The sequence below is a fragment of the Peromyscus californicus genome, unplaced genomic scaffold (assembly GCF_007827085.1).
Source record: "Peromyscus californicus insignis strain IS unplaced genomic scaffold, ASM782708v3 Scaffold_16__1_contigs__length_79575227, whole genome shotgun sequence".
Classification (NCBI taxonomy): domain Eukaryota; kingdom Metazoa; phylum Chordata; class Mammalia; order Rodentia; family Cricetidae; genus Peromyscus; species Peromyscus californicus.
This window is the reverse complement of record NW_026294458.1, coordinates 12,149,678-12,165,264: the sequence shown is the minus strand read 5'-3', so window position 1 is coordinate 12,165,264 and position 15,587 is coordinate 12,149,678. Positions and strand designations below refer to the sequence as shown.

General features: G+C 47.1%; 1 protein-coding gene across 23 annotated transcripts in view; it reads left to right on the top strand.

The window, feature by feature from the left end:
• Kalrn (kalirin RhoGEF kinase) overlaps nucleotides 1-15,587 on the top strand; it is a 612,231-nt gene that overhangs the window by 526,654 nt on the left and 69,990 nt on the right. For 13 of the 23 annotated variants that reach the window (XM_052740404.1, XM_052740397.1, XM_052740405.1 and 10 more), the window contains 3 exons: nucleotides 9,176-9,459; nucleotides 10,750-10,854; nucleotides 14,319-14,414. In XM_052740404.1, the coding sequence (XP_052596364.1) occupies nucleotides 9,176-9,459; nucleotides 10,750-10,854; nucleotides 14,319-14,414 (485 nt within the window). The remainder of the gene's footprint in view (nucleotides 1-9,175; nucleotides 9,460-10,749; nucleotides 10,855-14,318; nucleotides 14,415-15,587) is intronic. The other 10 variants (XM_052740400.1, XM_052740398.1, XM_052740396.1 and 7 more) reach the window with 3 other exon arrangements.

Genomic DNA, 15,587 nt, shown 5'->3' with positions numbered 1-15,587 from the left:
GACGTACTTGTCTGGGGAAGGATGGGATTCAGTGCCCTTTGAGGGTTTCCCTTTCTCCACTTCTGTCTCAGAAATGATGCAAGGGAAACTGAGACCAAGGAGACCCTGAGGACAGGCGCTTGGGAACTTTATCATTGTCCCTTCTGCTTCTGGCAGCAGCTCGGCAGGAGCTAAAGCATGGGATGAAGAGGATTGAAGTGGTGGATGGACAGAGTCAGCAGTAGCTGAGGGGAATCTGGACTGAATTAGGACACAAGTCAGGAGCCTCCCACGGAGATGGAGTCAGAGGTGTTGACTCTTCCTCTCTGTGAAGACTGTCGGCAAAGACTGTCCTGTGAAGAGCTGACATTACAAAGGGCTGTGGAGGTAGAAGGATGCCTGTCCTGTGTAGGTCCCGCTGCATTCAGAATCAGTTCTGTGGCTCCAGTCTGCATTCTGGGGGCCGGAACAGCAGCACGCGCCAAAGGAAGATGTCACTAAGTGGAAGTGAACTGAGACGGAACCCAGGACCGAGGATTCAGGGTTCAGAGTGGCCCATGATTTTGTACTCCAATGAGGAAAACCAGACACCAATGTTAAATGTATAGGAATTTAAATATACAACATTTATAAAGATACCAAGTCTCAGTAAAGAGTGATGGGCTGGTAGAACACTAAATGGAGAAGAGACTCTTGAAGCTAGCACAAGAGCTTTGGTGCCGTCCGTGAGAGCAGGGTCCTGCATTGTGTGTTTGAGACCTGAGACGGACTAAGCATGGGGAGGGATATCCTGTGCCATGGTGAGCTTGCCCAGTGCAGGCTAAACTGCAGAGGGATGATTGCAATGGCAGCAAGTGCCCATCACCGTGAAGCCAGGTTTCTCCCTCCGCTTCAGTTCCCACGGCTGGCTCCGTAGCAGCTTCCTTCATTCTCCAGCACTCAGCGGCCTAGGCATCATGATGCCAACCAGATGGTTTGCTGGGAAGCCAGCCACACCAAGAGCTGGTGGTACACAGCATCAGGCCCTCTGCTGAATATGTAACTAGGGTTTTGGCTTTGATGAACATACCCCTAAAAGACCTGACCAGCTCATTATCATAGGCCACGCAGAACATACTCATACTGACTAATAGGTCTGTACTGCACGTGCTTACAAACATATATATATATATGTATTTATCATCCAGAGAATTTTTACTCTTGTTCTGACTGTCATATAGCCTTCTCTAGATGTACATTCCAGTGTGAAAAATACTAAGTAGGTTACTTCTAGAAAGACAGAGAAAGCAGGGATGTCTGTGTACGTACTTTTTCTGCAGGCAATGTATTGACATGACCGGCCTTACAGCTCAAGGCGTGGAAAGCCATAGGCTAGATTTACAACTCTTTCTGTATTATTGGAGCCAAATTTAGGCAAAGCATAGAAGGCTAAAGGATCTTTCTGTGAACATGTCACAATGTTAGGAATCTTTGGAGTTTTCTATTTTAGCCATTGGAGTCAATGTTTCCCATACAATATTATGATAAATACCATATTTATATGCTTATAGACCTAATGACCACCTAGAGCAGTAGTTCTCAATGCTGTGACCCTTTAATACAGTTCCTCATGTTGTGGTGACCCCCAACTATAAAATTATTTTTGTTGTACTTCATAACTGTAATTTTGCTACTGTTATGAATTGTAATGTAAATATCTGTGTTTTCCGATGGTCTTAGCCAACCCTGTGAAAGGGTTGTTTGACCCCCAAACGGGTCAAAACCCACCGGTTGAAAACTGCTGATCTACATTACACATGTAAAAGTTAATATTGAGAAGCTAGCCATGTGTGGTGGTGTGCACCTTTAACTCCAAGCACTTGTGAGGCAGGGGCAGGTGGATCTCTATAAGTTTGAGGCCGGCTTGGTCTACAGAGTGAATTGCAGGCCAACCAAAACTACGCACCAAGATCCTGTCTAAAAAACAACAACTAGATCTTGTGTGTTTTAGCAATGATACATTATTATACATTATATGGAGATACGATGTTGGTGTGATTGAATGCAATCACTGGACTGCAGAAGAATGGATTGAAAATGTGTTTTCCAACCTTGAGAGGTGCCATTCAGCACAGCATAGGAAATCCTCCGGAAGTCACCTTATACATACATAGACTCTGATAAACATTCCTCATTCTTCTGTTTCCCAGCATACACCTCCTAAAGTCATTGGAATCTCCAAAGTGGTAATGATTCTTAGTGAGCTAACTGGTGCCTGGCAGTTCCTCCCAATGGGTTCAGGTCACCCAAATACCACGGCAGGATTACAGAGTTGGGATTGTCAGCCTCACCCACAACTTCTGGGGAGAGGAGAGGGGCTAAAGGTTATGTTGGCAGCAATTTGGTTGATCACATCTATGGAATTAAGCTTCCCTAAAAACTCCGAAAGAGAAAGAGAGTGGAGTTCAGAGAACGTTTGGGTAGCCTGATGCGAGCAGGTGCCTGGGAGACGGTCCATCTAAAGAGGAGATGGGAGTGTCACCTTTAGTGTCCTAAAATCTCTTAGTTTGTGTCTTTCGATAATCTTCTACAATAAACCAGTAAGCATTGTTTCCCCGTGTCCTGAGAGCCACTGAAGTAAATTAATCAAGCCCAAAAAGAAGGCTGTGGGAATCTCAGTCTGTGGCCAGTAGATAGAAGCATGGGTCAGACAACCTGGGGCTTGTGATTGGCATCTGAGGTGGCAGTGGAGAGCAGATCCGGGGACTAAGCCATCAACCTATGGGAACTAATGCCTTCTCTAAGGCTGACCGTGCCCCAAGTGACATGAATCGGGGGTGCCTAACTGGTTCCATGACAGGACTGATTGCTTGGTGTGTAAGAAACAACCGTGTGTGTCTGGTGTGAGACGTGAGTTGGGAATAGAGAATCGGAGTTCGTTTTTTCCACTCCCGTGTTCCTTGGGTTTCAGTTTAGCCCTTTCAGTATACTGTTTTGGTCCTTGGGGACACTAAACCCACAACTAGTAGAACTGTTTTCTCTTTGTGCCAAGGAGATGTAGTCCTCTACCTGCCATGGAGGGAAACTAAAGCAAGGCTCATCACTGGGAGGCAGAATTTAAGAATGAGCTGTATTATATTAGATGTAGCAAATTTCCCCCATTGTCTGCTGCCACCTCTATTCTTTACAGTAGCTTCTGTTTTGCTTGGTGTGGGCAAAGATGGTATTTGCCTAGACAGGACGTTAGGATGCCTGCAGTGAGCCCGCGCGCGGTCCTGGCTTCTCCCAGATTTCATCTTCAGGGCAGCAGACAGCACTACCCTCTGAGCTGCTGGACTCATGCTACACAGTGACTAAAACGTCTGGAATGACAGAACCTTGGCCCCAGGGGGACGCTGACAACACCGGCAGGCAGTTTTAATCTAACTGATTAAACATCTGAGACCCTGACCTCCGGTTGTTCATCTGCCCTAGCCTAAGTCCATCAGAGCTCCTGTTCTGAGGGCGACCCACGGAGAAGGAGGAACTTGGCATCTCTAGGGAATGACCCATGTTAAAGTTTCATGTGCTGAGTGAGCTAGGGAGATTTGCAAGTTGCAAAATAATGTCTATATTATGATTCTATAAAATACAAACAAGACCATATTTGCTTATATAAACAGCATGGATGTGAATGAGGCGTACCAACCTCAGAATTGACTTTTACTCTGGGATGGGGAAGAAGGGTGTGACACTGTGAAAATAGACATCTTCCACTAATTCCGAAACATTTCATATTTTTAAAAATAGCTGAATCACATATGTCAAAATGTGTACATTTATAATAACTAATGATATGTCATTTTTTTCTATATTTTTCTTTATTTAAAAATATTTCGCCGGGCGGTGGTGGTGCACGCCTTTAATCCCAGCACTCGGGAGGCAGAGCCAGGCGGATCTCTGTGAGTTCGAGGCCAGCCTGGGCTACCAAGTGAGTCCCAGGAAAGGCGCAAAGCTACACAGAGAAACCCTGTCTCGAAAAACCAAAAAAAAAAAAATTTCATAGTAAAATTTGCCTCGGGAAATTAGTTATCTTTAATCTTGCAAACAAGTTGCAGCTGGCAGATCAGGGAGTCTCGTTGACTACAGTGTCCACGGTTGCATTTGTCTTCCCACTCACTTGACACCTGTCCTCAGGCCCTGAGTGGTCGAGGGGTGCCTGGGTTCTGGTCCCAGCTTTGTTACTAGTATGTGACAGTGGCTTTGTCGCTTGACCCGTTTTTTGAAGATAGTTTGCAACACTGAAAGTTTATCATTTAAACAATGTATGTGTAAGTTTATATTTAAAATGCTGAATAGACTAGCAACTAGATAGCCATACCATACTCTTAGAGGCTAAAGGAATATGTGGGATGAACGTACAGAGAGGAATAAGATTGAAGGTGTGTATTGCAAACGCAAAGTCTGGATTTGCATTTTGCTTCCGCCCCTGACTACAGTCCTTGGTTTGCCGAAGTACTCTCATTTTCTATTTCCTAACGTCGGAATCATAATGCACGTTACCTGCCCCAACTCTGATGACTGGGTGAGAAACAGCGTTATTGTTGAGGTTGATGCAGATCAGCCACAGGAACTGTTCTATCGGGAACTCGTTTCACTAATTGCAGCCATTTTATAGAGATGGTGAGGGTGTATAACCGTGAAGAGACGGTTAACTTGGCGGCTGTTTTTTTGTCCAATGAGTCCACATTCTTTCATAACCAGGCATTTAAAGTGACTTAGGCCAACCAAGGTGGCGCACACTTTTAATCCCAGCACTCAGCAGAGGCAGGCAGATCTCCGTGAGTTTGAGGCCAGCTTGGTCTACATAGTGAGTTCCGAGCCAGGCAAGGCTGTGTAGTGAGGCCCTGTCTCCTCCACCCCATCTTCCTCCCCTCCAAAAAGTGATTTGAAAATGGCCCTGTCTTTATGATAGAGCACTGGCTAGAGGATGAATCAAAAATCACTTCCAACTGGGATTTCCCATTTTGCTTAGACCACAGTTAAATGACTCCTGTTGTTTACCTACAACACACTTGAAACAGCGTTGAGAATATTTTGGATTTTTTCATTGTCTTTACCCTTGCCATTACTTTATACATAAAGCATAAAAAGCAGAAACCAGTAGCAGCGGGGGAAGAGGAATGGCCATTCCTAAGACACAGTTGTGAATGTCAAAGCCAGGCCGTGATTTGCCCTGGAACCTTGTCTGCTTTGGTTGCGAAAGAGAAGTTAGTGTGGCTGAGCCTCTCGCTTTGCCGGCAGGGCACATGCTATAAATCTACCTTTGGAAACCCTGGAGTCAGTTGCATCCCTGGGGGCCTAGTGAGTGAGGAGAACCTGCCACTTATCTGCAGAGAGGTCCTGTTTCTTTGTATCAGTGCAACTGCAGATGCTTATCACCCATACCAAACACTTGAGAAATAATGTCAACACACACCAGACCACAGCCAGTGAGGAATTTTCTGAGATAAGATTACATCTTTGTCCTTAAAGAGGTACCAGTGAATCCCCAGATGTCCCCCGCGTGCGCAGAGCAGCTCGGTAGGTTCTCCTTTGTACCATGGAATTTTAGGAGCTCTGTGTTTGTGCTTCTAAACACACATATTCTGCTGCTGCTTTCCAAAATATGCACAAATCCCTAAGAGTTCCCAAGAAAGGCCCCAGCAGGGCCAAGGCTCAGCGAGCCCCATCATGGAGCTCAGGGTCTCGGACCCTGAGAGATGCTGGGAGCAGCTCCGTATTGGCAAATGCATTTTCTAACTTTGTTTCAGGATTTTCTTTTCTGCTCCATAAGCTTCATCCAAGCTTGAAGGTTTCCAAGGCCAGATGAGATCTCTTGTCCAAGTCTAGGGCAGAATCACCCAGGAAAATGTGATTCAGTCTCAGAGTAGGTGTGAAAAGTCACTAGAACACTGTTTAAATATTGAGCCATTTTCTTGGTTTAAATACCAGCATACAAACTGGAGCTGAGGTGGAGGTCAGCTGTCTCAGGACCATGGCAATGATGAGCATTCATGACACAGTCACCTCTAATTTGTCTCCCAGACACTAAGAGTATCATATTCCCTAGCCTGAGCACATGGTCCTCATAGGACCATCTGGATTCCAGTCCCTTCTTCCCAAGATAGTTGTATAGAGTTGCCCGATTAATTTGAAAAACAAAAACTACTTTTTTTTTTCTGTCACGTCATTTCCCACCAGAATCTCATAATGAAGTTCATATTAAATTTATAATCTAATGTCTCCACAAATGTTTCCTTCCACCCAGTTTCTCCCCCACTGATCTTATTCCCTACCAAGGCCTTGGACTGGTTAACTTATTTCCAGCTCCCTGACTGTGCATTTGTTCTCATTATCCTACCTTTGGGGAACACCCCCTCCCAAACGTCTCTTCCCTTAAACCTTTCCAGGCCAGTCCCTCCTACACAGATATGACCCTCCCCTGAACTTTGCTCACTTATCAGGCAAGTCTGGCCATACCAGCCTGCTGGCGATTAATCACTCACTGCTTTGTGAAAACATCTTTATCTTCTGTGCTCTGTCTTGACATTCTGTCCTCCTTTTCTCTCTGTCCGCTCCTCTCTGCCATTGTGCATGGGAGCGTGTGTAGCTAGACGAGAGGTCAATGAAAATGCGGCCTGTGTCTTGTATTTTTAGAACTCACTGTCTACTACATTCTCCGTGACATTGTTGCTGGTTAGTAATTCTTGCTTGGCACTTGACTGGGTGCCAATATGCTGGTATTACTGTGCAACATCTAGAAGTCTAGGGAGCCTAGTTTTTTCAACACCAATAGAACAAAAAAACAGCGTCTCTGGCTGGGTGATGGTGGCGCACACCTTTAATCCCGGTACCCGGGAGGCAGAGGCAGGTGGATCTCTGTGAGTTCGAGATCATCCTGGTTTACAGAGTGAGTTCCAGGACAGCCAGGGCTACACAGAGAAACCCTGTCTTAGAAAAACCAACAAACAAAAGAAACCAGCTTCACTGAGCAGTAGGAACTGTAATGACACCTGAAGCAGACTTTAAAATCTTGTCCTTGGGTTAGTCATGATATTTTATAGGCTAAACTCTGTACATCTAATGCTGGTCTCCTCAAAGATGAGCAGGTATTCAGACGTCAGGAACTGGAGGAATTAACTAGGGATTGTCTTACATGCGTCTCCTGTGCCGTGATTTTCCTAGCTGTCCCACTCCAACAGCGTGGCTTCCCTGGGTTTGCTTTGCCTGTGGTCGGTGGAAACTGATGCACTGGGCATGGAAAGGCATGAAGGGCCAGTAGCAAAGTTTATTGCTCAAGTCTGACTGAATGGCATACAGATCTCACCCTGTCTCTGGGAGCTGTATGTCCTTGGGCAAATTGATTGATGCCTCTAAATGGGCAGTTTCCTCTTCCCTAAAATGAAGATAATCAGACTACCCCCACCCCACCCCCATGAGCCCATGATGTTGTCCAAGAATGAAATAAGATGGTCCGTGTAAAATGCTTAGGCTATTGCAAGTTCATTAAAACATTGAGATAGTCAACAAATGGCATGGCAGCTTACAGACATTATGCTGATTTCTCCTATTTAAAAACAACAAAACAAAACAAACTCTCTTGATCTGCAATCATTGTCCCTTTAAAACAAAACAAAAATTCTCTGTGCACTCTGCTGCCTTCCTCTCTTCCATTCTCTGCCACCCAGTGTAATCAGGCTGGCCCCCTCCGTCACACTACAGCTGCTTTTCAGCCAAGCCGCCAGTGACGTCTCTGTAACTAAGTTGAAGGCTCAAGTCTTTGGTCAGTACCCTTGACCTGTCGAGGAGTGTTTCACACAGCTGACTTCTTCCTCCGTAGGAATGCTTTTCCACATGCAGCCTCCATGGCCAGCTACTACTCTCGATTGATTCCCCGGTCTCTCTGACATTTCCCTTGTCTTCTCATCCTCCTGCTTCTTGCTGAGGGTCCAGGCTTCTCCCTCCCCCATGCTTGTGCCCCTTGGTGTTTTCACTCGTGGCTTCCAGTGCGATCGCTTCACTGACAAACCCCGGTCACCTCCAGCCCCCAGTGCTGTCTGCCCCGAGCTGCAGACGTGAAGTCCAGCCCCTAGTCAGCTTGTCTGCTAGGACCCGTCTAAAAGCATCTCAGAGATGGCCACCGCTGGCCTCCTTTCTGTCTCCCCTCTAAGCCACTCTTCCCATGCTCTGTCCCCCCTCAGACACTTTATCCTAGTAGTTGTTCTGGGTAAAAATGAAGTTATCCTGACTCTTCTTGTTCGTATGTCATGCAGTCTGTCAGAAAGCTCTGCCTGTCCTGCTGTCAAAACATGTCCAGAATCTAATCCCTTCTGATGGCCACTGGGACCATCCCCTAAGCCACCAGCGTCCCTCAGCCGAAAGGAATATGGTGGCCTCCTAGACAGTCTGTTTCTGCTGTCCTCAATTAGAAATAAGAATGACATTTTAGTCCATATGATAGATGGTATCCATCCTCTAAGAATTTCCCCTGCAGGTAAAAACCAAAGCCATAATAATAGTATTTGTATTGTATTATTAATAATAATTATGATATTAATAATAATAAAATAAGACAAGTTCTGGTGGTCCATCCTGTTTGCTTCACTGGCCTCCATGGTAACACTGTTCCCCTTCTCACTACACTGATGCCATCCCTGGCGTACCCCACATACCACCTTCGAGCATCTATATGTGCTCACTTTTGCTTGCTTGAGTTGCCCTGTGTCAAATGACCACATGGCTCGTCTCTCACCATCATTAGGACTACGTGCAGACACCAAGTCCTGAGACTTTGCCTGAGCTACCATTAACTGTCGCCCTCCATTCCCCACTGCATTTCCCGACCTTATTATTATTTTTTAAAGTATGGCTCTTCTCATTATCTATGATGCTTTCCACGTTATTTATTTTGTTGCTGTCATGGTCTATTGTATTTCCCACCGGAACCTAACCTCCATGGAAGCAGGAGCCTTTGTCTCCGGTGTGTTCCTCTTCCCATAAAACCTGGAATGGCTTCTCACATGTGAACACTGAGCCAGGGTCAAATGTTACTGCTGTCTCTTGCCTGGTCCACAGCTGGCCGTGACCTTCTGCCTGAGGACCTACCTTCCTGAGGATGAAGCTACTTTAGCTCGCCGTTCAAACGCCTGTCTTAGCAGCTTCTGACGTGATGTTTCCGTCTGTCCTTTCTCCTCAGATTCCTACCCTCATTCCTCAAGTGAAAATGGAGGCAAGTCCGAGTCTGTGGCCAACCTTCAGTCTCAGCACTCCCTGAACTCCATCCACAGTTCCCCTGGTCCCAAGCGCTCCACCAACACCCTTAAAAAGTGGCTAACCAGCCCCGTGCGTCGGCTCAACAGCGGGAAAGCAGACGGAAACATCAAAAAGCAGAAAAAAGTGCGCGATGGGCGGAAGAGCTTCGACCTGGGATCGCCTAAGCCTGGGGACGAGACGACCCCTCAGGGAGACAGCGCTGACGAGGTACCTGCCAGGGCCGGCTCTCTCCACGAGACCTCTGACATGCTTCTCTGACGGGCATGTAATCAAGCAGATCGACCGTCTCTAGTACTGTGTCGTCTTGAACTTTCTCGAGACTTGACTGCTTTGGTTGGTGCCCCATTCAGAGACTGAGAAACGCTGAGACTATCAGGTAGACAGAAAGGAAGATTGGCCACGTTCAGAGATAGGTCCTGACCAGAGAGGAGGCAGCCTCTACTGAGGATGGCATCAGAACTGGCCAGATAGAGAGTAAGAATGCAAGGCTTGGGACTGCGTCCCTCAGAACACCAGAGGCTGAGCTGTAGTCAAGTGTTTTGACTACTGTCTGTAAAGGGTGCTGTGGATCTCACGCATGGTGATGCACTCCTTTAGTTCCCAGTACTTCGGAGGCAGAGGCAGCTGATCTCTGAACTCGAGGCCAGCTTGCTCTATGTGTTGAGTTCTAGGAAAGCTAGGCCTGCACAGTGGGACCTTATCTCAAACAAATAAATAAATGGATGGGTGGATAAATAAATAATCAAATGAATGAGTGAATGAATGAACAAATAAGCAAATGATTAAATAAGGTATCACAGAGGGATAGCTGTGAAGAGTACATGAAGGTCACAGTGGACAAGGTTGCAGCTCAGTGAGGAACTTTGATGGACAGCTGATGATGATGAAATGGGCCATCATGAGATCTTCTGACCTCACATTAGTCACAGAGAACTGGGTTTTAGCCAAGAAGCAAGGCTGGATAATCTCTTGAGTTCTCGCAGAGCTGAGATTCTGTAATGAAAATATAGGCGATGTGGTCTGGCTTGGGGAATAAAATGCCTGTTTTATGTGCATAACTAACCTCTTCCAATGACTGGTGGAGCTAAGAGAGTCTTCTTGGTGCATAATTGACTCCACCTTGTACTTTTGTTCTTTCTGCCATTTCTCAAGTTGGAAATGGCACAAACCCTGCTGAGATTTGGATGGTAGTTTAACAGCCTTTCGGAAAAATTTGAAGTTAGTCCTGGCATGGTGACACATAACGTTCCTGTAATCCCAGTACCTGAGAGGCTGACCCAAGCATCGTGAGTTCAAGACTAGCCTGGACTCTTGAGGGGAAAAAGAGTGGGGGGCGGAAAAGGAGGGAAGAAAAAAATTAATTTAAAAAGTTAGTCCTTTAACTTTGTACCTTTCTATTTCTTCTTAAGGGGAAAAAAAAGTGTTTCAATGTCAAGTCCTGAACTTCTGGCTTCTTTTGTTGATGTAGCGGTACCTAATGGTGTCCTTTTGTTCTAGAAGAGCAAGAAGGGTTGGGGCGAAGATGAGCCAGATGAAGAGTCACACACACCCCTTCCTCCGCCCATGAAGATCTTTGACAACGACCCCACCCAGGACGAGATGGTAGGACCTCTGCTGAGACTTCTCTTCCTGAGTATGAGAGACGGGGAAGAGTGCTGCCCTCCCCATTAGTGCTTTTCCCTGGAGGACCTACAGGGGTGTAGATGCTGCTATTGGTTAGTAGGTGTCCTCTCCCACAGTTCCAGAGGCGTGACCTTGTTCTGGGCAGTGGAGGGATATTCCAAGTCCGGTTAAAGTAGGAATCTGCCTGGAAACGCACGCTGTTGGTGAAGGGTCATGGTGCTATATTTGCAGGCAGCAGATCCTAAAAGGAACTGTTGGTCTCGAAAAAAGGAATCCGTGAGGGCTCCAGGTGTCAATCACTGTGTGATGGCTGACGGATAACCTGTATTTTAGCTGTCTTCTGCATTCAGTTCTGAATGCCTAATTGCAGTCGCTTCTGCTTGAGCCAATGCCGTTAAAACTCTGGCCGTCTCAGCCTGCGGAGTGGAGCCGCTAGTAGTTGAAGGGTCTCCTCAAGCACGGAAGAGTAAAGCATGCCTGTTGCCCTGGCCCTTTGTTTTGTAAAATGCCCTGTTCCCTGGTGCTGGAAAGGTCCCTGTCCAATGACATGCCCCGGCAGTTAGGTCATTCTGCTTGTTTGGAGCGGAGGCTCGATTCCAGTGACCGTGACTCCCAGGCACTGACCTGGAACATATAGGGCCGCTTTTTGTTCTTTTGATACAGGGTCTCACTATGTAGCCTTTTCTGGACAGAAACTCACAATGTAGACCAGGCTGGCCCCTGAGATTCGCAGAGATACACTTGCCTCTGTCTCCCTAATGCTGGGAGTAAAGGCATGGGCCACCGTGCCCAGCTGGAGCTTCTATTGTGTTGTCTGGCCTTGCTTCCCTCAGAGCCAAGCCTGCTCTCCACTGGGTTTTTCTTGCCTTCTGAAAAAGTGGCTTGTACTTAGGGCTCTGGTCATTGACATGGAAGTCCCAGCATTGGATTGCACTTCCCGTTCTCTTCCAGAGTGTTGTTTTGTGGTAGTCGTGGCAGCTGGCCTGGCTGTCTCTGGCTCTCACTGTGTTCTGCCCTGTGTCCTGTACTGGAAAAGCCTCCTTGGAGTCAGCAGGCCAAGCGTGTATATAGTATCAGACTTCTGTTTCTGGGTGTTCTGGCATTTTTTTTATTTCGAGTCTGTCTGCTTTGCATTTGGTTGTTAACCTGCAGTAAATATTCAAAGTCTTGCTCTGTAGGCTAGAGGGACAGCCAGGGAATAAGATGTGGCTGCCTGCCATGATACATACCCTAAGAAGCACACACTAGTGTTTCCTTCTACAGAGATGTGTGGACCCAAGATTCTAGGGCCAGTTGACTCTGGGACATTGGGAAAGAAAACAACAGAAGCATGACATTGTGCCCAAAGTGATGGCCACAGGCAAAGACACCTGCTCTTCACCTTCATGGGAACTAGCCTGCTGGCTTCCCCACCCACCCTTGTAAAACATCCTATGAACAATACTAGTGTGTGTGAGGGAGGGAGGGGGATGGAGTTCCCAGGTTCCGTTGCCTGCATAAAACAGAAAGGTCACGAACCCTCTCCTAGTCCCCTCAAACAGTTCGTTGGGGATGAATGGGTGTTAGGTAATTCCTGGATAATTTTTAACTAAGGATACAGATTACCCCAGCATCTATGTGGTCCTTTTCTTCGTCAAACGTTGTACCTTGCAGCGGCGGTCCCATTTTAGAAACGTCAGCTCTCTCCCCAGACTGGCCTGTTTGATTTTAGTCCACTGGGTTTTTGTTAGAATATCTGGGATTGGGATAAGTCTCAGTACTCCTAGCAAGTAGAGTTGGGTTTATTAAAACAATTTTGGTTTTTGGAGACAAACTCACTGTGTAGTTCTGGCTGGCCTGGAACTCATTTTGTAGACCAGGCTGGCCTTGAACTTGCTGCAGTCCTTCTCCCTACTGAGTATTAAGATCACAGGTATGCCCCACCAGCCCCGGCAGGAGCTTCTTAAAGTCCAACCATTTAATGTCTGACTCCTTCGTTCTCCCTGTCATCTGTCCTTTGTTCCTGTGCATGGATGTTTCCCACTTACACTGTGTGTATGACGTGTGCTTTGTATCCGTTCCCCGCTCTGTAGAATCTCATCAGTTTTACCTGTGTAACTGTAATTTCCATAGCCGGAGACTATTTTATTACTTTATGCTCCGTAATTGTTATGACCGGCCCTGTGTGTGACAGCCTAAGGTGTTTCCGGTCTTTGTGCCTCTGAGTAATACCCCTGAAGATCACTGTGCAGATGCAGTGTCTGTCCTTCTGACATCCGACCCTGGAATGAGTTCTCAGAAGTAGGATTGCTAAATCAAAGATGGTAACTTGGTTTTCCAAACCAAGAAAGTTTTCCTGCGTTCTCCCAAAAGATAAAGAAGAGTGGTGTTATATCTTTCTTAATTGGCATTTATTTGCTCTCCTCCAATCTTAGAAGCAAACACTTAAAAGTCCTTTTTGGAACTCTTCCCCTAACCTGAAGGGGGAAAGTGAAGCCTGGTCAAGCCCAGGACATAGCTCTTTTTATACTCACGGTCATTCTCCTCATGTCCCAGTCTGGGAACACCACTGCCCTCTGCCCCGATCCACTGGACCAGAAGCACATACATGGATGCAGTTAACCATCTCTCCCCCAGCTTCCCCTCAGGACGGTGGAAGATGGAAAAACCAAGCAGAGGAATAAACAAAGACGACTGTCCTTCAGTGTGTGGGAGAAATACCCAGCCATTGTACAAACAGCCACTACACAGAGCTCTGCCACTGGTCCAGGGGAAGGACACAGAGAGACCTGTAGTTGAACCTCCCTTTGCTGTGAGCAGGGTAGTCTCTGGGAGTCCCAGCACGTGACACACAACTCCTTTTAGTACTTACTTTGGGGAGCCTTACCAGTGCCGTGTGTGTGTGTGTGTGTGTGTGTGTGTGTGTGTGTGTGTGTGTGTGTGTGTGTAAATGAGAAGGAAAGGGAGGGAGAAGATATGGGGAGAGGTGTCCAGCTTGCTCGACACACAGTGATGATTCCCCAGCTAAGGCTGTAGCAAAACAAGGACTTTATCTCCTTCACACACATTTGAGGCTGGAGTAGTCCATACCTTCCAGACCATGGAACCGCAGTGGGCTACCACAGAAGGCTGAGTCCTGATCTCCCTCACAGCAGTTCCCCATCCGTCTGCATAGTCCTTGCCTGTAGGTTTCCTGGGGGGATTCAGCGACCCCTCCCCTCAGCCCTTAAGGAGAACCAGGCCCACCCGTACTTTGCTAGTGACCAGAATTCCTAAGAAGGGGTATGTAGGCCTCCGTATACCCGGCTGCCCGCCCCTGTCTGTCTGTCTGTCGACTCTGTCCTCTGAACACAGAACTGTGCTTTCCTGGCCTGCTCCAGCTTCGGACTGTCTGGTTTGCTTCCTAGCTGCTGTTGCTCATTTCTGGCTAATCTGCTTTTCCTTTGCTGTCCACTGTCTTGCAGTCCTCCTCTTTGCTAGCAGCCCGGCAGGCTGCCACTGAAGTACCTACTGCCGCCGACCTTGTCAGTGCAATAGAAAAGTTGGTCAAAAGCAAGCTGGTAAGTGGGCACCCTGGAGGCCGTTGTGGGTCACGTCTCACCTCCGTGTGGCTCCCAGGGCCTCAATCAGGGCCTCAAACCAGTCAACCAAATCCTCATTTCACTTATTCCTCCTGTAGAATCATTTCATGTAATGGTGGTTTCTAAAAAAAAAAAAAAAAAACAAACAACAACAACAAAAAAAAAACATGCCCCAGGAGCCCTGTCAGCTTTATGTGGGGTCCACATAGGGAACCCGCAAGACCTTTAGGGTTGAGGTGCATGAAAGGTGGAGAGTTTCCAGAGCAAATAAAGACGCCTCGCTGAAACTGACCAGCTGGTCCCTAGACATGTGGCCCTCAGTCACTGACTGATGTGTCTCAGGCTAGCCCTGAAGCCAGTGTCATGTGCTGCTGAGACAGAATATGGATTGGGCTTTTTAAAGAACCAGGCAATTTTGTTTGGAGACTTTCTTGTTTACCAAGTCTTAGAAGTTAGACCACTGATTATAAAAGAGTAGGGTCATGTGTGAGTAACCTTGCCACGAAAAATTAGGAGAGTCAAAATGTATCGCTGTCACACGGGGGGGGGAAAAGAAACATGAGCCACTAACGACTGATCTAGCTTGTGACTGTCTTATGGGCCAATCATAGTACCAGAAGGAAGGGCAATTAGCCTGAGCTGGCTCAGGATTTCAGTGGTGTGCTCACGCTCGTCCCAGGCAGGTCACTCGGATGGGGCTGTCCCTCTGGCCCCGTATTTTTATGAGTGTAAGCAACAGGACAGCAGTTTGAAGCATCTTGCTGTCTTTCTCTGTGGTCCAACCGTTTGGCTTTTCCTGCGATTCTCATCTGGCTAACTTACCATTCTTCCACCAGACTTCTGCTGGGAAGGTTTGTTGATCATTGCCACTAACCCTCCTCCACTTGGCCTGGGGCTTGGAGGACCGTGGAGCATCCTCTCCCAGGCCAGCCGCCTCACCTCATGGTTGCGACTAGAGAATAAATGGTATTTGTAAAGGGTGGCTTTGGGGAGGCTGTCCACTTTCCTGCCATCTCTCCCTGTGGATTTTGCGGACACTACATTGACTTTACAAAGTCATACGCTTGTTTTTCTTCTTCGGAGTTCCTGTCACCCCCCCCCCCATTTCTCTGGAATGTTCTCCCTCTTATTTTTGCTTATCTAATGCATAGT